The following is a 10,673-nucleotide window of genomic DNA, read 5'->3' on the forward strand; positions in this document are numbered from 1 at the left end:
AGCTCAGAACACAGAGTGTTAGTGTGTCTGCACTCTGGGAGGCAGTGCGGCCCCGAGCTCGTGCTGGTGGGGGGAGGGGGGTGGCTTGTCGCTGCAGAACAGACGTGAGCACCTGCATCCCGTGGGGGCCTCGACTCAGCACCTCTGAGCCTCTGGGTACTGGGACGCCCAGAACAGTGAGGCCCTGGGCCCCAAAGTCTATAAGGGGAGGGGGTAACAACCCCCTCCTGTGGGTCAAGTGGCAGAACCGGCACCTCCCTCACAGTGAGGGGGGATGAGGGCACGGACGCCTGAGGGAGAAACAAGTCAGAGGCCAGAACCGTCGTCCTGAGTTTTGTGATATTTCCTGATTTTGTAAACACCACGGGCTGAACGAGGTGCATCACCGGGCCGACCGCGGCACCTGGGCTGCGTCCCCGCTCGGGTTCCCAGGGTGGGTCAAGCCTGCTCCTCGGAGAGGAGAGGTGGAGAGGCTCCAGTTGAACCCTTAAAGCCACCTGCTGGGGCGTGTCCCCAGGGCCCCCCAGGCTGCGGACCTTGGCGGGAGCTGTCCCTGTCCCCGTGCCTAGAGGAGGCTGGGGGGAGCGCGAGCTTCTGTGTGGCCGCCCTGTGCCGCTCCGTCCCGGAGCCCCTGCTGCTGCTCTGGCTCCTGTCACTCTGGCGGGTGAAGCGCCGTCTCCGGCTCAGGCCCGCGCTGCGCGCCTGCCGTGCTGGCCCCGTGCTGCCCCGGCCCTCCGTCTTGGCTGCCTGATCTCACTCACCATAGTCCCGGCTCCTGTGGCTTCCTGGCGGGGTCTGCGGGAGGAGAGACGACGTGAAACCCCCACGTGACCTTATCTTTAGAAATATTTTCTTCCTTGGCAGTGTCCCTTGACACTAGCTTTTATTTATTTTTAGTGTTTGTTTACTTTTGAGAGAGAGAGAGGGAGTGATAGGAGGGGCAGAGAGAAGGCAGGGGTGGGGGGCGACAGAGGATCCAAAGCAGGCTCCACGCTGACAGCAGGGAGCCCGATGTGGGGCTCCACCTCACAAACTGTGAGACCACGACCTGAGCCGAAGCCAGATGCTCAATCGATTGAGCCACCCAGGCGCCCCAACACTTCAGCTTCCAAGTATCTATTTCACTGACTGGGTGGCGCAGTCAGTGAAGCATCTGACTTCGGCTCAGGTCACCATCTCACGGTCCATGAGTTCAAGCCCCTCATCAAGCTCTGTGCTGATAGCTCAGATTCTGTCTCCATCTCTCTCTTCCCTGTCCCTCCCTACTCATGTTCTGTTTCTATCACTCTCAAAAATAAACATTAAAAACAATTTTTTAATATGTGTTTCTGTGTTTAGTAGTATGTGATACATGTAGACTGGTCTTTATTTTTGAGAGAGAGAGAATGCAAGCACGAGGGAGGGGCAGAGAGCGAGAGCTAGAGAGAATCCCAAGCAGACTCTAGCCTGTCAGCCCAGAGCCTGACGCAGGGCTCAGTCTCACAAACTGTGAGATCATGATCTGAGCTGAAATCAAGAGTCAGACAGTAACCAATCAGGCCACCCAGGTGTCTCTGAGCACATTTTACAAGTCTACACTGATGGCGCACCTGGGTGACTCAGTCGATAAGCATCCGACTCTTGATTTCAGCGCAGGTCATGATCTCAGGACTTGTGAGTTCAAGCCCCACATCTGGCTCTGTGCTGACAGCACAGAGTCTGCCTGGGATTCTGTCTGCCCCTCTTCCACTCATGCTTTCTCTGTGTCTCAGAAATAAATAAACACTTAAAAATAATAAATAGGGACGCCTGGGTGGCTCAGTCAGTTGAGCGTCCAACTTGGCTCAGGTCATGATCTCACGGTTCGTGGGTTCAAGCCCCACATCGGGCTCTGTGCTGACAGCTCAGAGCCTGGAGCCTGCTTCAGATTGTGTGTGTTCCTGCCTCTGCCCCTCCCCTCCTCATGATCTGTCTCTCTCTGTCTCTCAAAAATAAAGAAATGTTAAAATTTTTAATTAAAAAAAAATAATAATAAATAAAATTCACTGCACTTCCCAGGGTTCAGATACTCTTTTTAAAAGCCATTAACAAAGAAGATTCTAACTCTACGGTCACTCTTGGTCTTCAGCGTTCTACAATGAATTTACTTAAACACACAAACTTCTAGTTGCTTGAGAATGAACGCTGACCAAAGCCAGGGTGTAGCCATTCCCCCGAGGGGCCCTGGGGCCTACAGAGGGTGGCCGGCCACACGGAGTCCCCAAGAACCCTTTGGGCCATGTTGTCCACAAACCAGAAAGAAAACAGAACCCTCTGAGCCCCACTACACGTGTGTCTGTGTGTGTGCACGTACGTGGATTGCATGTGTGCATAAGTGCACCGTGCACACAGACATGTACAGATGTGCATGTCGGTCTCAAACCAAACCCGAGCCTCCCCGGTCAGTCCGCGGGCTCTTGCTGGTGCTCGCTGTTGTCTAGAGCCTTGACGAAAGTCACAGACGTGCATCCTGCTGTGTCTTCCAGGCGTGGGTGTCCAGTGGCAGAACCTCCTGAGTCCTGTCAACGTGGACGACGCCTTCTCCTTCGGGCAAGTGCTGGCCATGTTGCTGCTGGACTCTGTGCTCTACGGCCTAGTCACCTGGTACGTGGAGGCCGTGTTCCCGGGGCAGTTCGGCGTGCCACAGCCCTGGTACTTCTTCATCACGGTGAGTCTCGCAGTGAGTCTGGCAGCCCGCTTCTGCGTGCACGCGAAGCATCGTCAGGCTGGGCGAGGGGACCCTGTCCTGTGTGTAGCCAGTGAGCCGCGTGTCCCAAAAGCGCTGAGACCCTCCACTGGCCATCATGAGCCTCAAAGTCCACAGTCGGGGAGACGGGGCACGCCCCGGCCCCCCCATGTGGGACCAGCACCCGCCCAACCCGGCCCCGCCTCACATAGCCTACTGGCTCTTCTGCCTCCAGAGTGACACAGCCTCTCGGGACAGCGATCGCACTGCTGGAAGCCCCAGCACAGTCCACCACCCAGAGACGGCGCGTGCTGGCCCCGGAGTGTGGAGCTGCTCAGGGCGCCATCCTGAGCACACTCCCTCCTGTAGCCCAGTGTGTGTGTGACCCGTACGCTGGATTTTATGACAGGGGGTCGTGTTGTACAAGTCTTGAAACTTGTTTGGGGTGGTTTTCTTGTTGTTTTAAGTTTATTTTATTTTGAGAGAGAGACTGTGTGCAGGGGAGGGGCAGAGAGGGAGAGAGAACCCCAAGCAGGCTCCGCACCGTCAGCTCAGAGCCCGACATGGGGCCGACCTCACAAACCACGAGATCATGACCTGAGCCGAAACCAAGAGTCAGACACTTCACTGACTGAGTCGCCCAGGCACCCTGAAACTTTTTTTTTTTTTTNCTTCATAAAATGAGTCCGGAAGTTTTCCTTCTATTTCTATTTTTTGGAATAGCTTGAGAAGAATGGGTATTAATTCTATTTTAAATGTCTGGTAGAATTCCCCAGGGAAGCCATCTGGCCCAGGGCTCTTATTTGTTGGGAGATTTTTGATAACTGATTTGATTTCTTCACTAGTTATGGGTCTGTTCAGATTTTCTATCTCTTCCCGCGCCCTGAAACTTTTTTTAACCCACCTTAGCTATCTTAAATGCAAATGTGTGTGAATCTTTGTACAAGTATGCTTTTAGGTATCTGTGCATAATCCTAAATTTTGCTTTCGTCTTCGAATTATGTTTAAGTATCTGCAGTTTCACAAATCCCCTTCATTTTTGAGCACGTGCATAGCACCGCGTGGGGCCACCACCTTGCAGGCCATCAGACCCTGCTGCTGGCGGGCGAGGTCAACCTGTGTGTCCACTCTCTGGTTCCACACCCTGGAGTGTTTCATCACAGCTGTGGCGCCCCCATCCATAGGGGCACCGTCACTTTCGCACAGAGGCAAATGCTGACAGTTACCTGTGGCACTCCATGAGCTATAACACATTCTGATTTCAAGCCGCTTAAAACCTGAGCAGTGTGTCCCTTAAGACCAACAGGCTGGGAACGCCTGGGTGACTCAGTCGGTTAAGCAACTGACTCCTGATTTCGGCTTAGATCATGATCTCATGGTTTGTGGGTTCAAGCCCCGTGTCGGGCTCTGCGCTGACAGTGTGGACCCTGCTTGGGATTCTCTGTCTGCCTCTGGCTCTCACTCTGCCCTTCACGCTTGTGCTCTCTCAGTCTCTCTGAGAAAAACAACAACAAACATTAAAAAAAAAAGAAAAAAAAGACCAGTAGGCTGTGGTGTGCCAGAACCATTCCAGGCATGGGATGTACCAGGGTAGAGGTGGGGGCGCCCCTGCAGGGTCTAGCTGGGAGTGGCTCTCCCAGGGCCCCGTTCTTCCCTCTTCTGTGACCCTCCCCACACCTATGTGTCATCTGTGCCCACGGGCCCCTTGAGGGCAGGGGTTCAGCGAGGCCTGTGGCTGTTTTCTCACCCGTCCCACAGCCTGGTATCGACAGAGGGCAGGGGTCATTGTCTAGATGGAGATTTGGGATCATTGTCTATACAGATGGCAAGGGTCATTGTCTAGATGGAAGGTGGGGGTCATTGTCTAAACACAGGGCAGAGGCCACTGTCTAGTGGAAGGCGGGGGTCCTTGTCTAGACAAAGGGCAAGGGTTGTCTAGACAGATGGTGATGGTCGTTGTCTAGACAGAGGGTGGAGAAGCTTCCTCTTAGCAAGGGAAGGCTGGGCCTTTTGTCTTCTCTTGCTTCTTTCGTGCACTCGTGTGTGTCTGAGCAAGGGCCAGTCAGGCGTAGAGATGCAGACTCCCTGGCGTTTTGCCCCAACGGTGACCTGGACTAGAACACTGAGTAGCCTGCTTTGGTTTAGAGGTTTCACATTTACTTTCACCTGTGTCACATGTGAGTGTCTGCACTACCAGCAAGCCCGTGAGGGACCGTGTGCCCAAATAGCAGGTCAGGAAAGAAGCTCAGAGCCTCCCCGGCTGGATGAGGGAGGAGCTGCGTGCAGCTGGACCCCACCCCTGCAGCAGGGCCCGGGCCGGGGCTGTTAGCTGTGTGGCGTGTCGGTGACCTTGTTGCCATTCATCACAAACACGATGAACTGACACGAGTTGGCTGCTTGAGACCCACCTACTTTCCCCCCAGCCCTCGTACTGGTGCGGGCACCCACGGACAGTGTTGGGGAAAGAAGAAGAAGACGATGATCCAGAGAAAGTGCTCAGAACGGAGTACTTTGAGGCTGAGCCAGAGGACCTGGTGGCCGGGATCAGGATCAAGCATGTGACCAAGGTGCCACGCCCCGTGGGGTGGGCATGGATAGGGACCTCGTGCCACGGGGCTGAAACCTGCCACCTTGCCCGGGGCACTCTCTGAGCTGGTGGCCATCCCGCAGGCCTTGCTGCCCCTGGACCCCCATGGCTGCTGTCTGACCCCTCCCCAGGCCATGTTCCCAGGGCGCAGGGGTCTCAGGGTGGATCAGCCCTGCCGCAGACTTGCTGGTCCACTGCAGCGCGACAGATGTTCAGGGCAGGGTGGGGAGAGGCATGGCGTCTCTGCCCGAAACGTTCCTCCTCTACGCTGACTGGCCGCACCGGGCACCCTCTCCTTCTGAGACCCGTCGGGCGGGTGTTCTGGAGGGGTGTTGGGGGCCGGGCAGGGCCTGAAGTCCAGGGCTGCCCTCGGCCTCTGCTGCAGGTGTTCAGAGTGGGGAACAAGGGCAAAGCAGCTGTCAGAGACCTGAATCTGAACCTGTACGAGGGGCAGATCACGGTGCTGCTGGGCCACAACGGCGCGGGCAAGACCACCACCCTCTCCATGCTCACAGGTGAGGGGCCGCGGCTTCGGCTCTGGCCAGTCAGCCGCAGGTCCAGACATGGGTCACACCTCGTGCCCACCAGGGGGTGGGGTCTGGTGTTCCGGCTGAACTTCTGCCTCTGGGTCTCCTGCTCGGCCCTAGGTCTCTTTCCCCCAACCAGCGGACGGGCGTATATCAACGGGTACGAGATTTCCCAAGACATGGCTCAGATCCGCAAGAGTCTGGGCCTGTGCCCACAGCACGACGTCCTATTTGACAACCTGACTGTCGCGGAGCACCTGTACTTCTACGCACAGGTGAGCCGGCCGCTGAGCAGGCTCAGGGCATGTGGTGGTTTCGTGGGTGGTGAGCTTGGGCCCCACGGTGCAAACCCTCAGCTTTCTGCCAAGTAGAACCCACCCGGAGTGGCCCTTCGCAGACCTGCAGCAGGGCGGCGGGGAGGGAAGTCAGGGCAGCGTCACGGCACACAGAGGGCAGGAGGAGGCGCCGAGGCCGGNCAGGCCCCCGCCCCGCCCCGGACGCCCCGCGGGGAGCAGCCTTGTGAGGACGGAGCCGCCCGCCCCTCGGCCCGCAGGTGCTGATGCTGGACGAGCCCACCTCGGGCATGGACGCCGTCTCCAGGAGGGCCATCTGGGACCTGCTGCAGCAGCACAAGAGCGACCGCACGGTGCTGCTCACCACGCACTTCATGGACGAGGCCGACCTGCTGGGGGACCGCGTGGCCATCATGGCCAAGGGGGAGCTCCAGTGCTGCGGGTCCCCGCTGTTCCTGAAGCAGAAGTACGGTGAGTGGGCGGGGCCCAGAGGCCAGTCTCGAGGAGGGAGCGGAAGTGGACAGTTTTCATTTGGTTCAGCCAACATCCCTCGGTGACCAGGAACGAGTGGCCCAGCGTCAGGCAAAGCAGCCGAGAGCAGTGGTGCCCTTGCAGAGGCTACACTGGCTGTCGTAGAGGCTCGTGGCCAGCGGCACATTCCCCAGCTGGTGGGTGGCACACGGTTTGCCACCTACGTGTGGCTTTCCAGAAGGCAGCTCATGGTCTGACGCCCCAGGTCCAGCCACATCCCTCCAGTGGACGAGCCCCCTCCTCAGACACCCCCGGGACTCATGCACCTCCTTTCCGCAGTCCCTCGTCCGGTGCACAGCCCTACCCGGTGGACGGTGACCAGACGTGGTCACCGTCGGGGCAGCCATTGTCCGGGGCTCCCTTGTGGAGAGAGCAGAGAGGGCAGATCTGGGGGATGGTTCCTGCCGCAGCCTGAGCCTGAGGTGCAGAGCCCGGCTTGGGCCTCATGTCCTTAAGGGCAGCGCCCCCAGGTCCCCCCACATCTCTGCCCGGTGGAACCTGGGAGGCAAGGCCCCGAAGATGGTGCTCTGATCCCGCCGTCCCTGCTCTCTGGCCTCTTTCCCACGAGCTGCGCTAGTCACAAGCCGAGGGCCCGGAGGGACGCAGCAGTGGGACACAGCATCACATGTTGCAGGTGCGGGCTACCACATGACGCTGGTGAAGGAGCCTCACTGTGACCCTGAGGCCGTCTCCCGGCTGGTGCGCCAGCACGTCCCCAGTGCCATGCTGGAGAGCAGAGCCGGCGCCGAGCTGTCTTTCATCCTGCCCAAGGAGAGCTCGCACAGGTGCGCGTCCTGGGGGCGCAGGCACAGCCCTAAGGGGGGCTCGGTGCGTGGGGTCCCCCACTCGTGCCCGTCAGGCTCGGCCGGCGGGGCTCCCGCCCCCACAGCGCCTGTGACGGCAGGTGGGGAACCGGTGCGGCAGAACTGGGAAAGGCTGCCAGGAAGAGGGTCTGTCGCCACGCTAGGCCCGTGGCCGCCCCCTGAGCCCAGGCTCACCGCACACGGCGCCTGCGAGCTCCTCATGGAATCATGAGTGTGTGTATCTTCTGTCTCAGGCTGTGAGCCACGTGCTGCTGCCTCATCAACAGAGGCGATTCTGGTGTGGGGGTGAGAACCCCACTCTCGATTCACGTTCGGCACCTTTGGGATATAAATCCTAAAAGTCCCTTTGATGTTGCTACGAGCTCGTTTGATGGTTTGGTTTTCGGTTCCCTGACTCTGTTGCACCCTGACTGCATCAGCACCCGCTCCAGCACCACACACTCGTGGTTCCCCCCCAAGAATACGCCAGGGAACATCCTTCTAGAAAACTCTTGATCTAGATCCCCAGTGACTCTCCGCCCAGGATAGGGTGCCAGTAATGGGGCCAATAGCGCCACATTTCTCCGAGGAAAGTGATGTGTGTGACCGCCCGTCAGCAGGGCAGGAGAGTGTCCGTTTCCACCACGGTTGCAGCTCTGAGTAAAGTTTTTTCAGGATTTGCGTATCCAGTGGTTGAAATGGCATTTGGTATTCCTTCCGCTTCTGCTAAGTGCAGGTCCATCTTGCCCCCATTTACGCAGCTCTCTGGACATCGTGTGTTCTGTCTGGTGCTCATGTCGTGGTCAGAGCATTTCATATGGTGACACCAAGCATTTTTGCTGCAGCTTTTTCCAATTGGTTGTTGACTGGTTCTGTGGGATTTTTTTCCCCATGCACGCACTTTACATTTAATGGGTCCTATTGTGATTTTCCTCTGTGATTTTTTTCCTTAGAAAGTGCTACCCCACAGTCAAATGAGTATTCTTCAGGTTTTTTGGGTTTTTTTAGTTCATGTGGGCATTTACTACCAAACAGTGTCTCACAGGCCCACATACTCATGGCAGAAGGTCACATGGTGGGGGCGCCTGGATGGCTCAGTCCGTTGAGCATCGGACTCCTGATTTTGGCTCAGGTCATGACCGCAGGGCTGTGGGGTCCAGCCCCACATCGGACTCCGTACTGAGCATGGAGCACCGATTCTCTCTTTCTCTCTACCCCTGTCCCCAGCTTGCACACACATACTCCTGCTCTTAAAAAAAAAAAAAAAAAAAAAGTCACATAGGGAAAGAGAAGGGTAAACAAACCCCAACTTCGGGTTTTCAAGGAGCCAAGGCCGCTCCGCCTTCCTCTAGGCCACACAGAGGAACGTGTCACCTCCAAAGTCACCGAGAGGCAGCTCTTCACTCGAGGTCTTGTTTCCAGGTTCGAAAGTCTCTTTGCCAAACTGGAGAAGCAGCAGAAGGAGCTGGGGATCGCCAGCTTCGGGGCCTCGGTCACCACCATGGAGGAGGTCTTCCTGCGGTCAGTAAACGCGGGGGTCCATCAGTCTGGGCACGGATGCTTGTCCTCAGCGTGACGGTGAAGCGGCCCCCTGACTGTTCGGCCCAACGCCCACCTGAGGGGGGCGCGCAGCCGGCACAGGCAGGGCCCCAAGCTCCCCAGGGCAGAGGGCAGTTGAGCTCAGATCTCCGGAACTCCCACCCCCACTTCATGGAGAGGATGCAGGTGGCCCCGGGGGCGGGCCTGTATTCACGATGGGGACTGGACAAGCAGGCCCCCAGAACTTCGGGTCGCGGGGAGGGCTGGGACGACGAAGGTGTTCACCCGATTTCCCTTGAATGCCTGTCTGGCAGCTGGAGGGCTAGGAACTGGAAAGGACAAAAATATGTGTGAGGTAAATGTTTTTCCATGCGGTTCCTGGGACCGAGGGAGCAGAACTGTGAGTGTGTATGCGGTGTGCACATACCAGGTGGCTCGCGGGCATCCACGCGGCCCCACCACCCACCCGGCTGCCACCTGTGCTCGCCACACACACCTGTCCGCCGGCCTCAGCTTGGCACCAAGCACCCGGACCAGTTGGCCGCCATGGTGCCCCCAGCACTCCCCTCTCTGGCTTTGACCGTCTCCCAGGGAGACCGCAGTCCCTGTGGGCAGGGGCCTTGTCTGGCTGGCTGTCCCTCATGGCTCTGCATAGCCACCATGTCTCGTGTCCTGATGGCATCTGGTGATGCGCCAGTGAGGAGACGAACCGCCAGCCAGCAGAGCCCTCAGCGGCCCCTCCTCCTCCTGACGGCCTCTGTGGGAAGCCGAGCCATGACTGCCTCCTGTGTCTCGGCGTAGGGTCGGCAAGCTGGTGGACACCAGCATGGACATCCAGGCCATCCAGCTCCCTGCCCTGCAGTACCAACACGAGAGGCGGGCGAGCGACTGGGCAGTGGACAGCCACCTGTGCGGGGCCATGGACCCCACGGATGGCATTGGCTCCCTGATCGAGGACGAGTGTGCCGCCACCAAGCTCAATACTGGGGTGAGCACTGAGGGCGGGGCCGGCCAGCCCAGGAAGGCTGGGAGAGCCCTGAGCCCCACGTGTGAGCGTCCAGGGGGCAGAGGAGGGCTCCCGGAGGGTCAGTTCACTGGGAAGAGGGCAGATTGCAGCTCACACGGTCATGAGAGGGAGAAGGAAAACCAGTGCATTTTATTTTATTTTATTATTTTGTTTAAACCCAGTGCGTTTTAATCCAGCAACTGTAATACCGTTTTGTTCTAACTGGGCCGCTCGTGGAGAAGCCATCGTTGCATATGGTGCTGACCGTGCTCCGTTTACTGGGAGCTTGCCGTAAGCCTGGTGTTCACTCAGTAAAGGAGAGGGCAGCACTGGTCCACTATACAGACAGAAAAGCAGGGTCTGGGTCAAGGTGGCCTGGCCAGCATGCGGCAGAGCAGCACTCTGACCCTGGAGGGGTCCCCATGCGGCCCTGTGCTCCCACGCGAGCACAGACGGAGTCCTCTGCCAGGGTGAGGAAAGGCAGAGGCCTTGGCTCCCCCAGTGCCTGCTGACGATGAGGCGGTGCCTGCCCAGCCTCCACGGCGGCGGGACCCCTCCAGGCCTGTGTTAGGACCCGCAGGGACACAGACGTGCGTGTCTCCTGTGTTACCGAAGGAGCTCCGCAAGAAGCCGTGGGGCTCAGGGCGCATGCGTCAGCTGGAGCCCTCCCCCCCCCCCGGGGG

At 58.3% G+C, this 10,673-nt stretch overlaps 1 protein-coding gene across 1 annotated transcript in view; it reads left to right on the forward strand.

Moving 5' to 3' along the window:
* Positions 1 to 10,673, forward strand: part of ABCA3 (ATP binding cassette subfamily A member 3) — a 35,189-nt gene that overhangs the window by 11,643 nt on the left and 12,873 nt on the right. The window contains 8 exon segments of the mRNA XM_077762615.1: positions 2,505 to 2,686; positions 5,128 to 5,271; positions 5,677 to 5,806; positions 5,939 to 6,127; positions 6,268 to 6,582; positions 7,277 to 7,427; positions 8,868 to 8,966; positions 9,786 to 9,972. Coding sequence (XP_077618741.1) covers positions 2,505 to 2,686; positions 5,128 to 5,271; positions 5,677 to 5,806; positions 5,939 to 6,127; positions 6,268 to 6,582; positions 7,277 to 7,427; positions 8,868 to 8,966; positions 9,786 to 9,972 — 1,397 coding nt within the window.

This window comes from Crocuta crocuta, unplaced genomic scaffold (genome assembly GCF_008692635.1).
Source record: "Crocuta crocuta isolate KB4526 unplaced genomic scaffold, BGI_CrCroc_1.0 scaffold234, whole genome shotgun sequence".
Taxonomy (NCBI): Eukaryota; Metazoa; Chordata; class Mammalia; order Carnivora; family Hyaenidae; genus Crocuta; species Crocuta crocuta.